We start from the raw sequence: 23953 nt of genomic DNA, 5'->3' as shown, positions 1-23953 counted from the left end.
TAGTAATGGAACTTAATTGCAGTCTCAAAAAATAACATAGTTTAGTAGGCATTGAGTATGAAATTGTAAGCTTCCATATGTGTGGGGCAAGATGTCTGAATCTGGAGCAGATGGTTGGGAAGAGCATGAATTCAGAGTAATTGCTCTTGTCCAGAACTGATTATATCTGGATAGTGATGTGTGGCTTGAGGAGAACATGTCATATACTGGAAAGAATGTGTTGGATTAGGCTTGCCTGGGGCATTTTGCCTTTTCTCTTCACTGTGTCTTGTTTTCCATCTCAAAACTTTTGAGAGCATTAGAACATAAAGTAATGAAAACAAAATGACACATTTAATTAGCTGCACCTGTTTTTTATTTCAGAGTTGTGTTTCTTAAGAACATTGAAGCATTGCTTCTGTTTTTGCTTACATTTTAAAAATTAACTTTAAATCTTAAATTTAGTAAGGAAAGGAAATGCCATAGATTGTTTGCCCTGAGCTATATTCCTTGATGATGTACATGTCTCCATTTCCTCCTCTAATTAATTGCTTACTTCTGGTTTATAAAAATACACGTATTTTTAAAAATTTGGTTTCTTGGCATGGATTCTAGTGTGGCTTCATTAGGAATGCTGATGTCTAATAATTTAAGGTTAGCATCATAGAATTTTAAAGCTGAAAAAATAATTTAGAGCAAACATATTTAAATCTTTCCAATTAATAAATGAGGTAACTGATGGCAAGAGGAGGTAGGTTTTATATAAAGGAACACCTAAGCTAGTGGCAGGTAGAGGATCATGGAGGATTCGTTGCATTAATATGGTAGCTCCAGAGATCTTTAATTTTTTTGAACTCTGATACACATTTCACATTTAATTCATATAAATTCTGTATATTATTTTCAAGAATAGCATTTGTATAACACAGTGTACCTCTGTATAAGTCTAGAATCATGGAACCTCATATTGGAAAAGATTCTGCAGGTCTTTGGTCTATGGCAGGGATTTCCAGGATCCCTTTTACGTTTATAGGCTTTTACAAATCTGTAGTCATCCCTATTTTCTTCTTCACTTTCTGACAACCTGCCATACTTCATCTTCTCCATATATCTACAAACAAATGAATAGAGTTGGACTTAGATTTATTTAAAGCATGTTCTTTCATTTTTCTAAAAGTGAACTCTTCAAGGACAGAGATTTTTGTCTTTTATTGTCCTCCAGGGCTTCATAGTCTCTAAAATGAAGTATTACGTTCATTCTTGTCCCTAGACCTTTATGTGTGGTCTTCCCTCTGTCGCAAATACTCCACTGCCTCTTTGGCTTCAGTTCCCATGTTAGCAGTTTAATATCAACTCACTCTTCAAATCTAACTGCTTGAGCTTAGACACACATTTTAGTCTCTCTTAATTTGTGAAATAAAGGAATATACTAAATGATTTCTGTGAAGGTTATGTAACTCTAAACTGTCACTAATCCTACTAAACTGAGTTAGATGTCCCTGACTTGTGTGTTTGTGCCACTTTGTTCTTTCCATGTCATAATACTTGGCATAGTTTATAATAATTACTCATTGTTATGAGTCTTCTCTGTTAGACTGTTAGCACTATGAGAGGTTTATCTGCCTTCTTGTTCTTGTGTACTCTAACATGTAAGAGCTCAAGACGTTGTTGAATAAATTATGCCTAAGAGGTTCTCAGTGAGTATTTTGAATGAATGAATAGAATTGAAGAGTACCTGTGAAAGAGTAGCTTGTAGTCAATGAATGTATCTTCTCAGTGATTCATGAAACAATATTTTAATATTTACTTTGCTTTAATATGAATTGTATTGAATTGGCAAGTAAGTAATACAGGTATGGAATAGTGATTCTCTCACTAAGAACTGTTCTTTAAAAATACTGTCGGATTAATTCACATAAGGAATGCTTTTGTTTCTCCTCTAGTTTTGTTCTCCTTTGTTTATAGTGGCTTTGTTTATAGTTTTTTCCCTTTTACTTCACTTTTTTTGTATTCTATTTTTTAATAAACTTCTTTCTGAAATATAACGTGTAGACAGGTGTAAAACTATTAAGATCCATGAATTTTCCAGAATGAGTACACTCATGTAACCACCGCTCAGATCAGGATATAAAGCATTTCTAGTGCCCTGGAACCTCCATCAGATTCTCTCCTGGCCACGACTCCACACCTCAGCCTAAAAGGCAGCTACTCTTATGGCTTCTAACACCATAGATTAGTTTGGCCATGGTGCATAAAAGTACATATTTCTGTTTGCTTTATATCTGGGAGTGAAATTATTGGGTTGTAGCATATGTGTATGTCCTTGTTAGTAAATACTGCCAAAAGTTTTCTGTAATGATTGTGTCAGTTAACTCTTCCACCAGTAATGTGTGGAAATTTCAGTTTCTCCTCAATCTTGTCAACATTTGGTGGGTTTTTAACAGTATTTCACTGTGGTTTTCTCTGATGGCTGAGTTGAGTACCTTTTTATATATGTATTGTCCATTTGGATATCTTCCTTTGTGACATACCTGTTCAATATCTATTCAATTTTTCTACTGTGTTGCTTTAAAAGAATAATAACTCTTCATAGTCTTTTTTGAGGAATAGAAGTAACTACAGATATTTATTATAATATATATAAATACAATGAATCCAGTTTATCATTGTTTTTCTTTGTGGAAAGTGGTTTCTGTATCCTGTTTAAGAAGTCTGTCAATTCCACTGTTATGAATATTTTATTTTACATTATCTTCTTTGATTCTGAAAATGCTTTATGAGCTCTCCTTTTATATTACCATGTATAATTAATTTACTTTTTTCCATGTAGATAATTGTACCAGCACTAGCTGGTGAAATGACCATTCTTGCTCTGCAGTGTTACTTTGTCTTAAATCAAAGTGTTTGGGTTTAATATCCGGTTCTATTTCACTGATCTCTTTGTCCTTGTGCCAACATACTATTGAAATGTCTTTAATCACTTCAGCCTTATTAAAAGACTTAACTTCTGGTATGTAAGTGCACCTTCTTTTTTCTTCTTCATCAAGTTTTTCTTAACTACTCTTGGCCCTTTGCATTTGCTTAGAACATTAAAAATCAGCTTGCTCCCTCCCCCGAAAATGGATTTAGGTTGGAATTATTAAATCTCTTGATCAATTTGGAGAGAATAAGAAAGTTAACATTTGCAATTTATGAACATGGTAGATCCCTTCATTTATTTTAGATCTTTAATTTCTCTCAAAGTTTTATAGTTTTATGTGAAGAAGTCTTATATAATGTTCAGTAGATTTATTCTAAGGTATTTAAGTTCTTTTGAATGCAGTTATAAATGGAATCTTTTAAAATTTCACTTCATGATTGTTTTTGTTTGTATCTAGGAAAAATAAACTTTTGTGTACTGGCTTTATGACTACCTTGCTAAATTCACTTACCAATTTTAATAGCGTGTGTATAGATTGAAGTTTTTTATGTATGAACCCATGTTACAGTTTTCGGTGTATGCAGTCTGCAATAATGAAAATTTCATTTCATTCCTTTTAACCCCTGCACTTATTATTTCTTTTTCTTGCCTTACTGCAGTGATTAAATCTTTAACATAGATTTAATAGAAGCGATAACAGTAATTATACTTACCTCATTCTTGATCCTAGGCAGAAAATTTCTAATATTTTACTACTTAGAGTTATATTTGCTCTCTTTTCTTGTAGCTAATATGATAGAGTAATGAAATTTCCATTTATTCCTAGTTTGATTTTATAATTAATGATAATTTTTATGACGTTCCTTTTCTATGTCTATAGGATAATCATATTATTCCTCTTCTTTATTCTATTAATGTGGAGAATGATGATGATTGATTTTTCAGATGTTAAACCAACTTTACATTCCTGGAACATAGCCATCTTTTCATGATGTATAACCCTTTATATATTGGTATTTTTGCTGTTGTTTAGGATATTTGCAGTTACGTTCATGAGAGAGATCAGACTATAATTTTCTTTTCTTGTAATGTCGTTTTAGGATTTGAGGAACAGGGTTATTTCTGGCCTCATGAATCAAGTTGGGAATTATTCTGGCCTCTTTTTTCTCTGCAAGAGTTTTTGTAAGCTTAGTGTTATATTCATCCTTAAATACTTTGTAACATTTACCAGTGAAGCTATCTATGCCTGAAATTTTCTTTGTGGGAAAGATTTTAATTACAGAATTAATTTATTTAATAGCTATTGGAATATTTAATTACATGCTTTTTTTGTTTATGTGTTAGTTTTGGTAAGCCTTTTTTTTTCCCCTCCAAGTTTGTTTATTTCAGCTAAATTTTGAATTATTTGGGCTAAGGTTATTCTTAGTATCCTCATATTATCCTTGCAATGGTCTGTAGGTTCTGTAATGATGTCTCCTTTTATACTCCTGATACTGGTAATACGTATCTTTTCTCACATATCTGTGATTGTCTTGCTAGAGATTTAACTCTGTTAGCCTTTTCACTTTAACACTATTAATTCTTCCAATCCATGAACATGGAATAGTATAGCTTCCCATTTGTTTGTGTTATCTTCAGTTTTTTCATCAATGTCTTTTACTTCCTGATTAGGTGTATTCCTAGGTATTTTATTCTTTTTGATGCAATTGTAAATGGAAGTGTTTTCTTAATTTCTCATTCTGATAATTTGTTACTAGTGTATAGAAACACAACAGATATCTGTTTATTAATTTCATATTTTCCAACTTTACTGAATTCATTTACTAGTTCTATTAGTGTTTGGTAGCACCTTTAGGATTTTGTATATAGAGTGTCACGCCATGCACAGTGACAGTTTTACTTCTTCCTTTCCAATTTTGATTCTGTTTCTTTCTTTTTCTTGTCTGATTACTGTGGCTAAAACTTCCAATATTATGTTGAATAAAAGTCGTGAGAGTGGGCATCTTTGTCCTGTTCCTGTTCTTAGAGTAAATGCTTTCAACTTTTCACCATTAAGAATGATGTTGGCTGTAGGTTTATCATACATGGCCTTTATTATGTTGAGGTATGTTCCCTCTCTACCCATCTTGTTGAGAGTTTTTATCATATGTGGATATTGAGTTTTGTCCAAAACTTTTTCTGCATCTATTGAGATGATCATGGTTTTTATTCTTCAGTTTCTTAATGTGGTGTATCACATTGATTGATTTGCAGATACTGAAAATTCCTTGCATCCCTGGGATAAATCCAACTTGATCATGGTGTATGATTCTTTTAATGTATCGTTGGAGTCAATTTGGTAGTATTTTGTTGAGGACTTTTGCTTCTATGTTCATCAGGGATATTGTCTTAAAATTTTCTTTTTTTATAATGTCTTTGTTTGCTTTTGGTACCAGGGTAATGTTGGCCTTGTAGAGTGAGTTTGGAAGTGTTCCTTCCTTTTCAGTTGTTTGGAATAGTTTGAGAAGTATAAGTGTTAACTCTTCTTTAAATGTTTTATAGATTTCCCCTGTGAAGCCATCTTGTCCCAGACTTTTGATTTTTGGGAGTTTTTTGATTACTGATTCAGTTTTAGTACTAAATGATTAATTACCAGTCTGTTCAGATTTTCTGTTTCTTTCTTAATCAGTCTTGGGAAATTGTATGTTTCTAGGAATTTATCCATTTCTTCTAGGTTGTTCCTTTTTTTATTGAGATATAATCTCTTATAATCTCTAATGAATCTTTGTAGTTCTTAGTGTTGGTTGTAGCTTCTCTTTTGTTTCTGATTTTATCTATTTTGGCCCTCTGTCTTTTTTTCCTGATGAGTCTGGGTAAAGCTTTGTCAATTTTGTTTATCTTTTCAGAGAAGAAGCTCTTCGTTTTATTGATCTTTCCTGGTTTTTTTTTTTCAGTTGTTATTTCATTTATTTCTGCTCTGATCTTGTGATTTCTTTGGGTTTTATTTGAGTTTTATTCATCCTTTTTCTAGTTCTTTTAGGTGTAAGTTTAGCTTATTTATTTGAGATTTTTTTTCTTTCCTGAGGTAGGCTCATGTTGCTGTAAACTTCCCTCCTTACCTGTTCTGCTGTGTCCCATAGATTTTTGATCACTTTATTTTTATTGTCATTTATCTTCAGGGTTTTTTTTTTTAACTTCATTTTCAATTTCTTCCGTGACCCTTTTAGTTGCATATTATTTAGCCACTGTGGTTTTTTTTTTTTGTTTTTTTTTTTCTTCCATTTTTTTCTTGTAGTTAATTTCTAGCCTCATAGCATTGGGGTAGGAAAAGATGCTAGAGTATGATTTCAACCTTAAATTTATTGAAACTTGTTTTGTGACCTAGCATGTTATCTGTTCTGGGAATGTTCCGTGTGTACTTGAAAAGAATGTGTATTCTGCAGTTTGGGAATGAAATACTGTGTATGTATATATGTATTTACACACACAAGTCCAGCTGCTTTAGTGTTTCATTTAAGGAAGTGTTTCCTTACTGATTTTCTGTTTAGATGATCTGTCCGTTTGATATAAGTGGCTGTTAAAATCCCATGCTGTTACTGTGTTACTATCAATTTCTTTATTTATGCTTGCTAATATTTACTTTATGTATTTAGGTTCTCATATATTGGATGCATATACATTTACAATTATTAGACATCTTTTTGTTGGAGTGATCCTTTTATCATTATGTAATATCTCCCCTTTTCTTTTTTTTTGCAGTTTTTATTTTAAAGTCTTTTTTTGTCTAAGCAGTGCTACCTCAGCTTTCTTTTCATTTCCAGTTATATGAAATATTTTTTTCCATCTACTCACTTTCAGTCTGTGTGTCTTAGATCTGAAGTGAGTCTCTTGTAGGCAGGCTATGTAGGGTTTTGTTTTTTGTTTTTTGTTTTTTTTTTCAGTATTATTCATTTAGCCACTCTGTGTTTTTTAATTGGCATATTTATATTTAGTCCTTTTAAATTTGAAGTAATTATTGATAGGTATACACTTATTGGTGTTTTATTTATTGCTTTCTGGGTTTTTTTGTTTGTTTGTTTGTTTATAGGTCTTTTTGCTCTCTTTCCTGGAGATTTGATGAGTATCTTTAGTGTTATGCTTGAATTCCTTTTTCTTTTCATTTGCTTTTTGGTGTGTATCTATTACAGTTTTTTGATTTGTAGTTATCATGAGGTTTATATATGGCAACTTATTTATATATGTGATTACTTTAAGTTGATGATCTCTTATGATTTTCTTGTGTATTTCTTATATGTTCTAAAAACCATACATTTTTGCTCACATCCCCACATTTAATGTTTTTGACATCGTATTTTACCTATTTTTGTTTTGTGTATCCCTTAACTACTTATTGTGGTTGTAGATGATTTTAATACTTTTGTCTTTTACCTTTCCTACTAGCATTATTAGTGATTCATCTATTCCCTTTACTTTTTATTTGTCTTTACTGTTGAGATTTTTCCTTTCATAATTTTTATGTTTCTAACTGAGGTCTTTTTGCTTAGAGAAATTCTTTTAACCTTTCCTGTAAAGCCAGTTTAGTGATGCTGAACTCTTAGCTTTTGCTTATCTGTAAACTTCTTTATCTTTCTTCATATCTGAATGATAGCCTTCTTGAGTAGAGTATTCTTGGGTGTATGTTCCCTTTCATCTCTTTGAATATATCATGCCACTCCCTTTTCTGGCCTGCAAATTTTCTACTGAAAAGTCAGCCTATAATTTTATGGAACTTCCATTGTTCATAACTAGTTGCTATTTTCTTGCTGCTTTTAAGATTCTTTAATTTTGCCTTTTCCATTATAATGTGTCTTGGTGTGGTCCTCTTTGGGTTTATCTTGTTTGGGACTCTTTGTGCTTCCTTGACGTGGATGTCTCTTTCCTTTCCTAGGTTAGTGAAGTTTTTAGCTATTATTTATTGAAATAAGTTCTCTGCTTCTTTCTCTCTTCTTTTGAGACCCCTGTCATGTGAATATTAGTATGCCTGTTGTTGTCTCATAGGTCTTGTAAAACTACCTTTATTCAATTCTTTTTACTTTATTTCTGTTCAGCTTGAGTGATTTCGCTACTCTGTCTTCCAGTTTGCTGATCAATTTTTTAGTATGGTGTAGCAATCTACTGTTGATTCCTTCTCACAAATCTTTTACTTATTGTATTCTTTTTTTTTTTAGTTGAAGTATAGTTATTTACAATATTATGTTAATTTCAGGTGTATAGCATAGTGATTCAGTGTTTTTTGCAGGTTATATCCTGTTATAGGTTATTGCAGGATAATGGGTGTAATTCCTTGTGCTATATAGTAAATCACTGTTGCTCATCTGTTTTATATATAGAAGTTTGTATCTGTTAATCCCATACCCCTGGTTTGTCCCACCCTACCTCCCTATCCCCTTTAGTAATCACAAGTTTGTTTTCTATGCCTGAATCTCTTTCTGTTTTGTATATACATTCATTTGTATTATTTTTTAGTTTCTACATATAAGTATATATAGTATGTGTCTTTCTCTGTCTGATTTGCTTCACCAAGCATAATATTTTCTAGGTACATCCATGTTGCTGCAGATGGCAGTGTTTCGTTCTTTTTTATAGTTAAGTATATTCCATTGTGTGTGTATGTGTATACACACATCCCATGTCTTCTTAATCCAGTCTTCTCTTGATGGGCACTTGAATTGTTTCCATGTCTTAGCTGTCATAAATAGTGCTGCTGTGAACATGAGAGGGTATGTATCCTTTTGAATTAGTGTTTTCATTTTTTCCTGGGTATATACTCAGGAGTGGAATTGCTGGATCATATGAAAGTTCTGTTTTTAGTGTTTTAAGGAACCTGCATACTGTTTTCCACTGGCTGCACAAATTTACATCCCCACCAGCAGAGTATGAGGGTTCTCTTTTCTCCACACCCTGACCAACATTTGTTATTTATAGACTTTTAGATGATAGCTATTCTGACAAATGTGAGGTAACACCTCATTGTGGTTTTGATTTGCATTTCTCTAATAGTTAGTGATGTTGAGCACCTTTTCATGTGTCTGTTGGCCGTCTTTATGTCTTCTTTGGAAAAATATATATTCAAATCTGCTGCCCATTTTTTAATCTGCTTGTTTGTTTTTTTCAGTATTAACTTGTGTGAGCTATTTGTATATTTTGGATATTACTAGTTATTTCATTTTTTAGTTCTGTTTGGTTCTTCAGTGTATTTTCTCTTTGTTAAAATTTTTTCTCTGTTCATCCATTCTATTCCTGAGTTTATTGAGCATCTTTGTGATTATTACCTTGACCTCTTTATCGGGTAGATTTCTTTCTCCCCTTGGTTTATTTCTTCTCCTGGTATTTCGTTCCTTTATTTGCAGCATACTCCTCTGTCTCCTCATTTTCCCAAATTTGCTCTTTTTTTCTGTGTATTAAGTAGGTTGGTTATGTTTGCCAGTTTTGGAGAAGAGGCCTCATGTAGGAGATGTTCTTTGGTGCCTGGTAGCACACTCCCCTCTGGTCACTAGAGCTGTATGTTCTAGGGCATGCCTGCTGTGTAGGCTGCATGGGACACATCTGTTTTGGGAGACTGACTGCTATTGGTGCACTGGTAGACAGGGCTGTCGCCAACCCAGTTGGCTGTCAGGCCCTGCCTCATGAGTGGCTATTGGCCTGGTGATGGCTGTGGTTGATCCTAGGCTGGCTAGCTATGTAGCATAGAGTGTCCCGGGACTGGTGCTGACCAGCTCATGGGCAGGAAAGGCCCTGGCACTAAAATGCTAGAGGTGGGATGCCAAAGAGGCGCTTACCAGCACCACTGTCCTCATGCTAGAATGAGCTCTCAAAAATGACTGCTGCCAGCATCTATGTCCCCAGTGGGAGTTCCATTGGCCTCCTGCATTTCAAGCAGGTTCTCCAAGATTAGAGGTGAGTCTGACTCAGGCTCCTTTCAAATTACTGCCTCTGTGCTGGACCCATAGCATATGAGATGTTGCAGGAGCCCTTTAAGAGTGGAGCGTGTGTTTCCAACAGCCCTCTGGCTCTCCTGTTTACAAGCGCTACTGGCCTTCAAAGCTGGGGTCTTATCTTCCCGGTCGGTGCAAGATCCCCAGGCTGCGGAGCCTGACGTGGGGCTTGGACCCCTCACTCCTTGGGAAGATTTTCTGCAGTTGTGATTATCCTCCCATTTGTAGGTCACCCACGTAGGTGTATGGGTCTTGACCATGTTGCATCTCTGTCCCTCCTACTGTCTCATAGTTTCATAATTCCCTTTTAATATCTTGAGTTGTGGAAATCTTTTCTGCTAATTTTCAAATTGTTCTCATAGATAGTTGCTTTGCAAATAGTTGTAATTTTGGTATGCTTGGAGGAGGAGGTGAGCTCAGGGTGTTCCTACTCTGCCATCCTTGCTACACCCCCCCCCCCCCAGTATTTCTTAGCTTTTGAAAACTCTAGGCTTCTTAATTCTTTTTCCTTTTCTGTCTCCTCTGGGAATTACTGCTGTTTTCTTGCTGTCCTCATAGATGTGGAGTTTTTGCCCAGCTTTAAGTTCAGTAGTTTGTATTTGAACTTGTAGAGGTTTTGCTGTTTTATAAATATACGTTTATATTATAGTATTATGTATACTTTTTAAAACCATATATTGCCTGCCCTTTCCAAACCCCTTTCTCAAATGAAAATAATTGGTCTCCTTTATTGCCAAATTTTATGCCTCATGACGTAAATATGGTGGGAAAATTATTACACCACTTCCTTTGTTTGAGTTTTTAGTATATAGGTACCAATAAGAGTAAGCTATCTGGTCAAACTTAGAAATATTGACAAAATTGCCAGATTTGAAACATGAAGTAGTTCCTTTGGTCTTTTGATTACTTCCATTTATGTAAAGAGTTTTTGAGAACTGTTTAAATTCTTTCAGGCCACCAAGGTACTGTTTAAGTCACAGTGCCTTATTTCTGAAACTTTATTTATTTAGTTTTTTATACTCTGGTACTAATTAACTAAAAGGTGTGTTGGGCAGTGAAACAGTCTAATTTAAAATCTTTATTTTCATGTCAAGAGCTGTGAAGGGCTTGAGATTTTTACCCAACTTGTAAGCTATCAAGTTTCACAAGTGCTTGCAGAAGATGCAGTATTCCTGGGTCAGAGTTAAAGGACAGACTATTACTTTAGCAACAGAAATAGCCAGAGCAGCAGCATTTGCTCCACTCTCAGAGTCTCAGTATTCACAGCATTACAGGGGGAGAACTCTCAGCATAGGGAGGGTATGCTGTAATGGGCAGTAAGCATGTTTGCCCTTTGCTTTGGCAGGAGACACTCTATCTTCCTCTATCTTCCTGTGTACAAACATCCTTGAAAAGATGGTTTGTAACAGAGTCAGTGCTTGTGCTGGAAAGATAAGCAGAAACATGAATGACCTGAAGAATTATCTTTCAACATTTTTGGAAGGCAAAAAACCAAATGGGCATTTGTAACATAGACTTATATAAGTGACTTATAAAGATTTTAGATTGTAGAGAAAAGCCTAAGAAAATTTCCCAAGAAAATAGTGATGTTTTTACACATATCCTCAACTTCCTCTTTGGTAGCTTTTTTTCCAGTTAGCATGCTATCTCAAAGACCTCTGTGAATATCAGACTTACACTGATAGTTTTCCTTGGGAAAGATCACTATGGATCTATTTTCTGAGTATCGTTCTACTATTCACTGTTTTTTCTTTGTAGTCAAAGATATGCAACCCTCTGTGTTTGGGGGAATTTATGCCTGCATTCCTTGCATCAGTGCTTCTGTTTCAAAGTTCAAACAAATGAAAGCAAGTAAAATGGCAATTATGTTATCATTTTCATTTAGTAAAAATTCATTGGGGCATAACATTTTAGACAAAAGATGTTAAAAGTGATGGAACTAGCTGTTGTCCCAGGGCAAGTTCACATATTCAGGCTGGATTTCTAAGAAGTCTCTGAGGCTAAAATTCTTCAAATGGAACTTCATTGTGCACTAGAACACAAGTATAGCACTTCATTGAAAAAGACCCTAAGGCAAAGAGCACATAGGGAGTTTGCTGCCCTCTAGACTGGAGGTCTTTGTCACAGATCAATAGGCTCCAAATCTGGTAACTTAGGTGTGGATGGAGTGGGTTGGACATTCACTCCTGTCAGTGTTTAAACTCCAAGCAAATCGCAAAGACAAAGAACCTAGTATCTTTAACTTCCTAGATCAGCGTTACCTCTTTTCATTTGTTTGGATCTTTCTAAATTTGACTTGATTGGCCATCTTTTTGTCTTTGTATTTTCCTGTTCTGATTCTACTTCTCCATCTCTGCCTATTAATTCTCTCTTTTTTTAAACCATTGTTTATTCTTAAGCTCCTCAGATAATAGGGTTTCCTAAGATTGAGTCTTCAGCCTTCATTCTTCCATCCCTCATCCCTCCCTAGCCTCCCTTGTACAGGTCTCTTCAATGTCTATAATGTAAGCTCTTGTGTGTATGTGCGTAACTCTGAAGTTTGATTCTCTCTTGAGTTCCAAAACCACATTTCCAACTGCAAGCTAAGTATTTCCTTCAAGATGTTCTGCCATTACCTTACAAAATTTAACTTTGGTTTGTTAACAAAAGGTATGAGGCAAAAGAAATGTTCTTATTTTAATATTTTGCTCTTTTCAGAGAAATTCCCTAAATTATTTTGATAAAGTGTTACGGTCTTTTTTGTGGATGTTCTTTTATAAGTTTTATTTCACATTTGTAAATACCTGTCTTTCCATGTTTCACATCAGTTTGTCATATTTTCACCGTCAAAACTAAGCATTTGGATTTTTGCCTTCATCCCCTATATTATTTTCATCTACCTCTCTACCTTCTTACTGCTATCCACACAAACCCCCACACCTACACACACAAGCACACAAAATTTTAAATGCTACAACATGAATTAGGTTTGGGCTTTTTGTTATTATTTTTATCAGTATGTTTCAGTCTGTATTTGTGAGGTAGAAGATAAAGCTTGTTTTACTTTTCTTTTTGTAGGTCTCTATGCCTTGCGGAGAGTCTTGAGGAAACAGCCTAACCTCCCTGACAGCAAGGTGGCTGGATTGGTGAAGGTTACTCTGAAAGATTTTTTGCAGGGGATGAATGACATCAGGCCCAGTGCCATGAGGGAGGTAGCAATTGATGTCCCAAATGTAAGTATTTGTACCCTCATACTAGCCATCTATTTTCTGAGTGTCGTTCTACTACTGAAAGTCCAGGGAAACTACCTTCCTAAGCTAAACTTAAGAAAAAAATTTTTAATTGAAATTTTTATGGAGATAATTATAGATTCAGTACAGTTGTAAGAAGTACTTTAGGGAGATCCTGTGTGTCCTTTACCCAATTTCCCACAAAGGTAACATTTTGCAAAACTCTTGTACAATATCACAAGCAGGATATTCATTCTGGTAGAATCACCAATCTTATTCAGATTTTCCCAGTATTACTTGTACTCATCTGTGTGTATATGTATGTGTGTGTGTCTGTATTTAGTTCTGTGCAGTTTTATTACAAGTAAAGTCTTGTGTATCCATCATCAGTATCAAGATACAGAGGAGTTCCATCAGCACAGTGATCTCTTGCTTTGCTCTTAACTATACCCACCTTGTTCCTGTCTCATTTCTTAAATTCTGTCATTTCAGAAATGTTATATAAATGGAATTATACAGTATGCAACTAATTGGGATTAGTTTGTTGTTGTTGTTAATTTAGTGTAATTCCCTGGAGAGTCATTCAAATCATTATGCATTAATAGTTTGTTCTTTTCTGTTGCTGAGTAATACTCCATGGTATGTATTCACATGTTGGAGGACATCTGGGCTGTTTCAGTTTGGGGCTAATATGAATAAAGCTGCTGTGAACATTTATGTACAGGTATGATGTGAGTATAAGTTTTTCCTCTTTTGGAACAAATGCCTATGGGTGCAGTTACTAGATTTAATACTAATTCCATGTTTAGTTTTATAAGAAAATGTCAACAAGACTAATTTTAGAACAAAAAAGTCTTCTAGTTATGATATTTTCTACTAATGATGCCTGGTATTTCCTGGGGTTCTTTTACGTACACTACATCATTGACTGTCTTTGCAAAGTTCTCAGTCAAATCACGACAGGGGCAACAAAAGCTACTTTTTAATGCATGGACTATCTATTATATCACTTATGACCCACGTAGGCCTGATATTCAGGAACAAAAATAGGCCTTTGAATGTATTTATGTATTTAGAAAATAAACATTGAAACAAGCATTGGCAGTGTGTCCTGCACTATATATAATATGCTAATAGATATTATGAAGTATCAAAAGAGAGCTGTTATTTAAATTTATTTCACCATAGAGCAGAGAGTTTCTGTATTTTGCAGTGTGGTAGACTGCAAAAAATGACCACGGATTCTTCCTATCACTGTGTTTGTCGCTTTGCACTGCAACGTTGTAGCTCCCCATATAAAAGACTCAGAGTCAAGTATTCCACCCTTGAATCTGCACTTGGCCATGTAACTTGCTTTGGCCAATAGGGCATTGGTAGTCATGATGCAAGCAGGCTTGAAAGTGCTTAGTGCTTGCCTTCTCTTGTTGATCTTTGACCTTGCTTTGTTAAGAAATCTGTACTAACTTCCTTAAGATGAGAGACTGTGTGGAGCAGAGATGAGCCTGCCTAGTTGAGATTCATCACAAATTGTCAGACATGGGATGCCATGCTAGACCACCCCATCCCAGTCGAAGTTTGCCTTAGATCAGAAGAAACCACCTAGTTAACCCTCGGAATTGTCAGAGATAATAAATGTCTGTTGTCGTGAGCAGCTAAATTTGGGAGTAATTAGCAAAAGCTAAGTGAAGCAGACGCTTGTTAGCTTCTTGTAAAACACATTTCTTTTGTGAATGTAGGCTGAGAAACAATACGCTGGAAATAGTAACATCTCCAAGGACTAGCTGCTGGTTTAGGCTGCTTAATGTGATGTTGAATCCTTTTTGAAACATTTTCTAACTTACTACTAAAAGCTTGACTTTGGGGTTTTTTAGAAGCTCTGTAGCAGAACACGATAATTTCGTACGAATAATTTGACAAACGGAGTTAGAATAGAGAATGATTGATGTTGGGTTAGTAGAAACTTTTCATGTCTGTGGAATTTATGGTCTTAAGTTTGGGCACATTGACTGGTATGAATACTTTTTTTGCAGGATTTATGTGTACTTCATTTGGTGCCATTACATAATTTAATGGGTCAGGTAGATGCCTAATCATCAAATGTTACATGTGAAAATTTTGGGGGATAGGGCTATAAACTAACTACACCATCCAATAACATTTTTAGTTATTTTAAAAGGTTAGGAACTGAAGAAACATACAGTAAGCTTTTAAACTTAAAGTTACTACCAGTGGAGAATGTGTTTAAACAATGGCTGATCACTCTTGGAATCGTGAGCTGATTTATTCATCACAGAAACCAGGACTGCAACTGCATTTTTAATTGCTTTAATGAAAGATTTTTTTTCCTTTATTTTCTTTTGATACAGTATTTACAATTCATGGACTTGTGCCATTTTCCATTCGGCACTTTATTATTTGGCCTGCGGCCATGGTGCACTGTGATGTTACTCATAAGGTCCAGAGTGATTAGCCCTGGTCAGAGTACTTTCTTACATTGCTTTTCATGCTCACTTCAGATTGTAAAAATCTTCCTGAGAAGTCAACATTTCTGTAATTAGATTCCCCTATATGTCACTCTTCTAGCCATTATATCTGCAAAAATATCTCCAAATTATTTCTGCAAAAGATTTGATATTTATTTTGCTATAGAAAACCTGTTCCAAGTAGCTAGTTAATTGCAAACATTTTTAATAGTAAATTGAGCATTCAACATCTTTTGAGAGAAGGTTTTGGTGTGTGAAATTAAACCTTCTAAATCACACTTGCCTAATTTAAGTTTGAAAGAAATGTCTTAAGATGGGAATGTTGCCAATTATAATATAACGCATTATTAATTTCAGGAGACCGCAAGTGTTAGCCACTTACTTAAATGTAATGTTTCCTTTTTTTGGACTTTTCTGAATTGGTGGTTATACCAAATGATATATTAAAAGTCAAATGTATTTTACAGTTAATTGGTGATGAAAGACAGATGTATTTCTTTACTCTAAGAATTCTTAGAATCTTTGGATATGCTAATAAGCATTGTGAAATTTCAGTTTTTTTAACCAGAGATAACTTTTAATATTTTTTTATAGTTCTAATAGCTTTTTTAGAATTTTATAAATTTTTTTGTGCATGTAGGTATTTTAATATTATTAATCTTAGGGTATATATAATTCTTTTTAAACTTTTTTATTGATTTATACTCATTTTACAATGTTGTGTCAAATTCCAGTGTAGAGCACAAATTTTCAGTTATACATGAACATATATGTATTCATTGTCACATTTTTTTCTCTGTGAGCTACCATAAGATCTTGTATATATTTCCCTGTGCTATACAGTGTAATCTTGTTTATCTATTCTACAATTTTGAAATCCCAGTCTATCTCTTCCAACCCTCCGCCCTCTTGGCAACCACAAGTTTGTATTCTGTGTCTATGAGTCTATTTCTGTTTTGTATTTATGCTTTGTTTGTTTTTTTAGATTCCACATATGAGTGATCTCATATGGTATTTTTCTTTCTCTTTCTGGCTTACTTCACTTAGAAAGACATTCTCCAGGAGCATCCATGTTGCTGCAAATGGCGTTATGTTGTTAGTTTTTTATGGCTGAGTAGTATTCTATCATATAAATAAACCACCTCTTCTTTATCCACTCATCTGTTGATGGACATTTAGGCTGTTTCCATGTCTTGGCTATTGTAAATAATGCTGCTATGAACAGTGGTGTGCAGGTGTCATTTTGAAGTAGGGTTCCTTCTGGATATATGCCCAGGAGTGGGATTCCTGGGTCATCTGGTAAGTCTATTCCAGTCTTTTGAGGAATCTCCATACTGTTTTCCCCAATGGCTGCACCAAACTGCATTCCCACCAGCAGTGTAGGAGGGTTCCCTTTTCTCCACAGCCTCTCCAGCATTTGTCATTTGTGGACTTTTGAATGATGGCCATTGTGACTGGTGTGAGGTGATACCTCACTATAGTTTTGATTTGCATTTCTCTGATAATTAGTAATATGGAGCATTTTTTCATGTGCCTATTGATCATTTGTATGTCTTCCTTGGAGAATTGCTTGTTTAGGTCTTCTGCCCATTTTTGGATTGGGTTATTTTTTTCTTATTAAGTCGTATAAACTGCTTATATATTCTGGAGATCAAGCCTTTGTTGGTTTCATTTGCAAAAATTTTTTCCCATTCCATAGGTTGTCTTTTTGTTTTTCTTATGGTTTCCTTTGCTGTGCAGAAGCTTGTAAGTTTCATTAGGTCCCATTTGTTTATTCTTGCTTTTATTTCTATTGCTTGAGTAGACTGTTCTAGGAGAACATTTTTGAGATGTATGTCAGATGATGTTTTGCCTATATTTTCCTCTAGTAGGTTTATTGTATCTTGTCTTATGTTTAAGTCTTTGATCCATTTTGAGTTTATTTTTGTGTATGGTGTAAGGGAGTGTTCTAGCTTCATTGTTTTACATGCTGCTGTCCAGTTTTCCCAACACCATTTGCTGAAGAGACTGTCTTTATTCCATTGTATACTCTTGCCTCCTTTGTCGAAGATGAGTTGACCAAAAGTTTGTGGGTTCATTTCTGGGCTCTCTATTCTGTTCCATTGGTCCATATGTCTGTTTTTGTACCAATACCATGCTGTCTTGATGACTGTAGCTCTATAGTATTGTCTGAAGTCTGGGAGAGTTATTCCTCCAGCGTCTTTCTTTCTCTTCAGTAATGCTTTGGCAATTCTAGGTCTTTGATGGTTCCATGTAAATTTTATTATGATTTGTTCTAGTTCTGTGAAGTATGTCCTGAGTAATTTGATAGGGATTGCATTAAATCCGTAGATTGCCTTGGGCAGTGTGACCATTTTAAGGATATTGATTCTTCCAGTCCAAGAGCATGGGATATCTTTCCATTTTTTAAAGTCTTCTTTAATTTCCTTCATCAATGGTTTATAGTTTTCTGTGTATAATTCTTTCACCTTGGTTAGATTGATTCCTAGGTATTTTATTACTTTGGGTGCTATTTTAAAGGGGATTGTTTCTTTACTTTCTTTTTCTGTTGATTCATTGTTAGTGTAAAGAAATGCAACTGATTTTTGAACGTTAATCTTGTAACCTGCTACCTTGCTGAATTCTTTGATCAGCTCTAGTAGTTTCTGTGTGGACCTTTTAGGGTTTTCTATATATAGTAACATGTCATCGGCATATAGTGACACTTAGGATATGTATAGTTTTATACTCTGCTTTTTTCACTAAAAGTTATATGGTAAACGTCTTACTCTAAAATTTTTGGCAAACATCTTGTTAATAGTAGCATAATAGACTATATGTGGATAAACTATAATTGTTTTATCCTTCTTCCATTCTCAAATACATAGGGTATTTTCTGTTTTTCTCTTGTATGATTATAAATTAATTTTTGTCCAGATCTTTGCATTTATGATTCCTAGAAGTGGAATATGTGATTTTTAAATCTTGTGACAAGTATCATCAAATTTTTTTTCCCCAGAAGGGTTTTTCTAATTTATAAGCATGTGATGAAAATGTAAAATTACCAAGAGCTTAAGCAAAATCTCATTTTATTTTCGCTTTAGTCCTTTTCTCTAATTTTTACTTTCCACTAGTTTATTTTCTTGACCAAAATTTTCTTTATTTCTTGGAATAATATTTTTTTTATAGTAATACTTATTTCTCAGATAAGTTTTAGATGAAGAGATTTTAAAAAGAGAATGGAAATAAACTATCAGTTACATATCTTCTCCCTATAAAAATGTTAAATTTTTAGATAAAAGGGTATAGCTGAATGATTTTTTAATGCATTTTAAGTTCCATAAGAGCAGAGGTTCTTTTTGTTTTTATCCTTAGTGCTTAGCATAGGATTAGCACATACTAGATGTCTAATCAATATTTGATGAATAAATAAGTGAATAACTATAATTTTCATGGAAAAAATAATTGATGCTCAATTCTGGATATTTGAGAAATACTTGAAAAAGGTTATCTTCCTTCTGTACCAATGTCCAATATAAGCTGTTATTACCCTTATGTAACTTTCTTCAGATTTTTCATGTTTTATAAAGCAACTGATTTCTTCAGTGAATTTTAACAATTTTGAAATACAGATGCCTATAATGGTGCTGAACTGCCTACTCTGGAGGGGTATACAGTAATTCTTTATATTTTTTGTGGAATATGTTGCTTCTTTGACCTACTATTAAAAATCCTCATTTTATTAAGGTAAACAAAGAAAAATAGTGTTTTTAATATTTATACTTATATATTATCTTTGCAGTAAGTCATTTTTTATACATCATAACATCACTGATACATGACATTCTTAACCAAATATATACAAGTTTATTGGCATCAAGTTTATGTAATTCATTTATGTATCTTAGCTTCCTCCTCACTGCCTGCCACTTTCCCAACTTCATTTTATGTAGTTTTAGGTTGTCCCTTACTTTTTGGAAATAATCCAGATATGTATATTTTTGATATTACCTTTGGATTGCAGTTTTCATAATTTGGACCATTGGTTTAAAATAAGCTAAAAGCCAATAAAAAAAAAATAGAACTCTACTTTCATATGAACCTACTGTTGTAAAGTGAACTGCAACCAAAGCTTCAGGACTATATAGTCCCAAACCTGTAAGCTTGGATCCTGGTTAGATGTAGAGGTAGTTGTGATCTGATTGTCTACCAAGTGTCATTAGTTAAATGAACATTTTTCATTTACTCTCATTTTAAAAAGTAGTAAACCACTTAATTATATGAATAATTACAAGGCTGTCTGGTTCACTAGTTACATATTCAAAATTTGGTGATGTGTTTTTATTTGGCACTTTTTCAGATGAGATTGGAACATCAGAATGTAATGAGCCAGTTGAATTTCTTAGGATGCGCTCATTAGCATTACTTTTTTGGTGCAGAGATTTGAGTTAAATAGTTTAATTGACCACAATTACATTTCACTTTTCATGTAGCTTCAGGATAATTTGAAGGAATTTGAGTTTCTAATTTTTTAAAATAATACTATATTCTATGTTTTCTTTGTTTTTACAGACTCAAAGGGTTGAGGGTTTCTGTGATACTTTACTAAATAACAGATTACTTTTTTTGGAATAGATAGTACAACCTGTGGAAATTCTGTTAATTCCATATTGGTTCTTGGCAGAGCTTTTGAATTCAGTTTCTTTTGATTTTGCTTCTTGTTGTCTAGACAGAAGAGTGTCTTCTATCACTCCCAAGATCCTAGTCTTCCTGCCAGCTTCTCTTGTGCATTTTTATAATTTTAAGTAATAACAGTTGAACAGGAAAGCACATTTGGGAAAGTAGATTACTTCTAACCAGGAAATACTCTGTGCCAAAATCAAGATTGTAGTTTTAACCTTATTAAATATTGTCGAAGTTTAACTCTTTCATTCCACTTTTCTTTTTATACCTTACTTTTCTCAGGCTTCAGGAGGAGAAATGAGAAGATACAAAAGTTAGTGGAAGGATCACCAATTTCTGTATTCAGTCCTGATCCTGGTTAACTTTGATGAATTTGAACACTCTTTCTTTCAGATTATAAATAGAAAACTCATAATGTAGTTTCTGATGAATGTTTTCTTTTAAATCTGTTAAATAAAGTTAAGGTTGTCCACGTGTGTGTATAGGTGAGCAGTACTCAGTACAAGCACAACTCATTTTGGTATGCTTCCCTTTATTGTGCTTTACAGATGTTTTTCACAAATTGAAATTTTGTGGCAACCCTGCAACAGGCAAGTCTTTTGAAGCCATTTTTCTAACAACATTTTCTCAGTTTGTGTCTCTGTTACATTTTGGTAATTACTGCAATATTTCAGACTTTTTCATTATTATATTTGTTATGGTAATCTGTGATCAATGATCTTTGATGTTACTATTATAATTGTTTTAGGGCACCACGAACTGTGCCCATATAAGATGATGAACTTAACTGATAATTATCGTACGTTCTGGCTGCTCCACCGACCAGCTGTTTACCCACCTCGTTCCTCTTCTTGGGTCTCTCTATTCTCTGAGACACAACAATATTGAAATTAGGCCAGTGAATAATACTGCAGTGGCTTCTGAGTATTCAAGTGAAAGACAGAGTTACATCTCTCACTATCAGTCAAAAGCTAGAAATGATTAAGCTTAGTGAAGAAGGCATGTAGAAAGCCAAGACAGGCCAAGAGCTAGGTCTTTTATGCCAGTCAAATTGTGACTTCAAAGGATAAGTTCTAGAAGGAAATTAAAACTGCTACTCCAGTGGATACATGAATAATAAGAAAGTAAAACAGCCTTACTGCTGACATGGAGAAAGTTATAGTGGCCTGCATAGAAAATCAAACCAGCTAGAACATTCCTTGAAGCCAAAGCCTAAGTCATAGCAAATCCCAAACTCTCTTCAATTCTGTGAAAGGTGAGAGTGGTGAGGGAGTTGCAGAAGAAAAGTTTGAAGCTAGCTGAGGTTTGTTAATGATGTTTAAAGAAAGAACCTGTCTCCATAACATTGAAGTGCAAGGTAAAGCAGCAAGTGCTGATACAGAAGCCGCAGCAAGTTATCTAGGAGATCTAGCTAAGATAACAAATGAAGGTGGCTACACTAACCAACAGATTATCATTGTAGATGAAACAGTCTTATATTGGAATAAGATGCTATCTAGGAGTTTCATAGCTAAAGAGGAGAAGTCACTACCTGGCTTGAAAGCTTCAAAGGATAGGCTGACTCTTGTCAGGGGCTAATGCAGCTGGTGACTTAATGTTGAAGCCAGTGCTCATTTACCATTCCAAAAATCCTAGGGTCCTTGAGAAATATGCTAAATCTACTCTGTTTGTGCTCTATGATTGGAAGAACAAAGCCCAGATCACAACACGTCTGTCTACAACAGGGTTTGCTGAATAATTTATGTGCACTATTGGGATCTAATGCTCAGGAAAAAAAAAAAAAGATTCCTTTCAGAATATTATGGCTCACTGACAATGCACCTGATTACCCAAACGCTCTGATGGAGATGTACAAAATCAGTGTTTTCATGCCTGCTAACACACTATCCATTCTGCAGCCCATGGACCAAGGCATCATTTCGACTTTCAAGTCTTAAATAAGAAGTATATTTTGTAATTCATCTGATGGATCTGGACAAAATAAATTGAAAACCTTCTGAGAAGGATTCAGCATTCCACATGCCATTAAGAACATTCATGAGAAGAGGTCAAAATACCAACATTCATAGGAGTTTGGAATAAGTTGATTCCAACCCTTATGGGTGACTTTGAGGGGTTCAAAACTTAGGTGGAGGAAGTAACTAAAAATGTGATAGAAATAGCAAGAGAACTAGAAGTGGAACCTGAAGTTGTGACTGAATTGCTGCAATCTCATGAGAAAACTTGAGTGGATGAGAAATTGCTTCCTATGGATGAGCAAAGAAAGTGATTTCTTGTGATGAAATATACTGATAAAGATGCTGTGAAGATTGTTGATAATGGCAACAAAGGTTTAAGAATATGAAATAAACTTAGTTGATAAAGCAGCGGTAGGGTTTAAGAAGATTGACTCCAGCTTTGAAAGAAATTCTACAGTGGGTAAAATGCTTTGAAACATTACATACTGCAGAGAAATTGTTCATGAAAGGAAGAATCAATTGATGTGGCAAACTTCATTGTTGTCTTATTTTAAGAAATTGCTACAGCCACCCCAATCATAAGCAACTGCTGCCCTGATGACTCAGCAGGCATCAAGATCAAGACAAGACTCTCCACCAGCAAAAGATTATGACTTGCTGGGGGCTCAGATGATGATTAGCATTTTTAGCAAAAAAGTATTTTTAAATTAAGGTATGTGTTTTTTTTAGACATTATGCTATTGCATACTTACTGGACTACAATACAGTATAAACATAACTTTCATATGCTCTGGGAAACCAAAAAATTCAGGCCTCAGTTTATTGCACTGTTCTCTTTAATGAAGTGAACTTGAATGGAACCCACAATATCTCTGAGATATGCCTGCAAATACTTGATGAGTGTTTGCTAAAAGCACAGAATTTCATTTACAGTAAAGAAATCATCGGTAGGGTTAATGCAGTTATTTTGTGGTACTATCTTTACTTCATCTTACACAGATATGCAATGATTTCATACTCTTTTTTAGAAATTTTTTATGGAAGTATAGTGGATTTACAATGTTGTGTTACTTTCTGGTTTATAACATAGTGGTTCAGTTATACCTAAATATATTTTTCATATTCTCTTTTCATTATAGGTTATTAGAAGATATTGAATGTAGTTCTCCGTGCTACACATTAGGACCTTGTTGTTTATCTGCTTTATATATAGCAATTTGTATCTGCTAATCTTAAGCTCTTTGATTTATCTCTCCCTCCCCCTTTTCCCCTTTGGTAACCATAAATTTGTTTTCTATGCCTGTGAGTCTGTTTCTGTTTTGTAAATAAGTTTATTTGTATCTTTTTTTTAGATTCCACATGAAAGTGATATCATATGATATTTGTCTTTCTCTGTCTGACTTACTTCACTTAATATGATAATCTCTCAGTCCATCCATGTTGCTGCAGATGGCATTATTTCATTCTTTTTTGGCTGAGTAGTATTCCATTTGTGTGTGTGTGTGTGTATGTGTATATATATATATATGTGTGTGTGTATATATATATATATGTGTGTGTGTGTATATATATATATATATACCACATCTTCTTTATCCAGTAATCTGTGGTGGATGTTTAGGTTGTTTCCATGTCTTGGCTATTGTAAATAGTGCTGCTCTGGACACTGGGGTGCATGTATCTTTTTGAATTAGAGCTTTCTCCAGATATATGCCCAGAAGTGGGACTGCTGGATCATATAGTAACTCTAGTTTTTTAGGGAATCTCCATACTATTTTCCATAGGGACT

The 23953-nt window shown here is 34.3% G+C and overlaps 1 protein-coding gene across 3 annotated transcripts in view; it reads left to right on the top strand.

Annotated features, from left to right (window-relative positions):
- The window catches only part of AFG2A (AFG2 AAA ATPase homolog A), a 291836-nt gene that overhangs the window by 26868 nt on the left and 241015 nt on the right, over positions 1 to 23953 (top strand). For all 3 annotated transcript variants that reach the window (XM_031691715.2, XM_072938051.1, XM_072938062.1), the window contains exon 10: positions 12910 to 13064. In XM_031691715.2, coding sequence (XP_031547575.1) covers positions 12910 to 13064 — 155 coding nt within the window. The remainder of the gene's footprint in view (positions 1 to 12909; positions 13065 to 23953) is intronic.

This window comes from Vicugna pacos, chromosome 2 (assembly GCF_048564905.1).
Source record: "Vicugna pacos chromosome 2, VicPac4, whole genome shotgun sequence".
Taxonomy (NCBI): domain Eukaryota; kingdom Metazoa; phylum Chordata; class Mammalia; order Artiodactyla; family Camelidae; genus Vicugna; species Vicugna pacos.
This window is presented reverse-complemented; position numbering and strand designations above follow the sequence as displayed.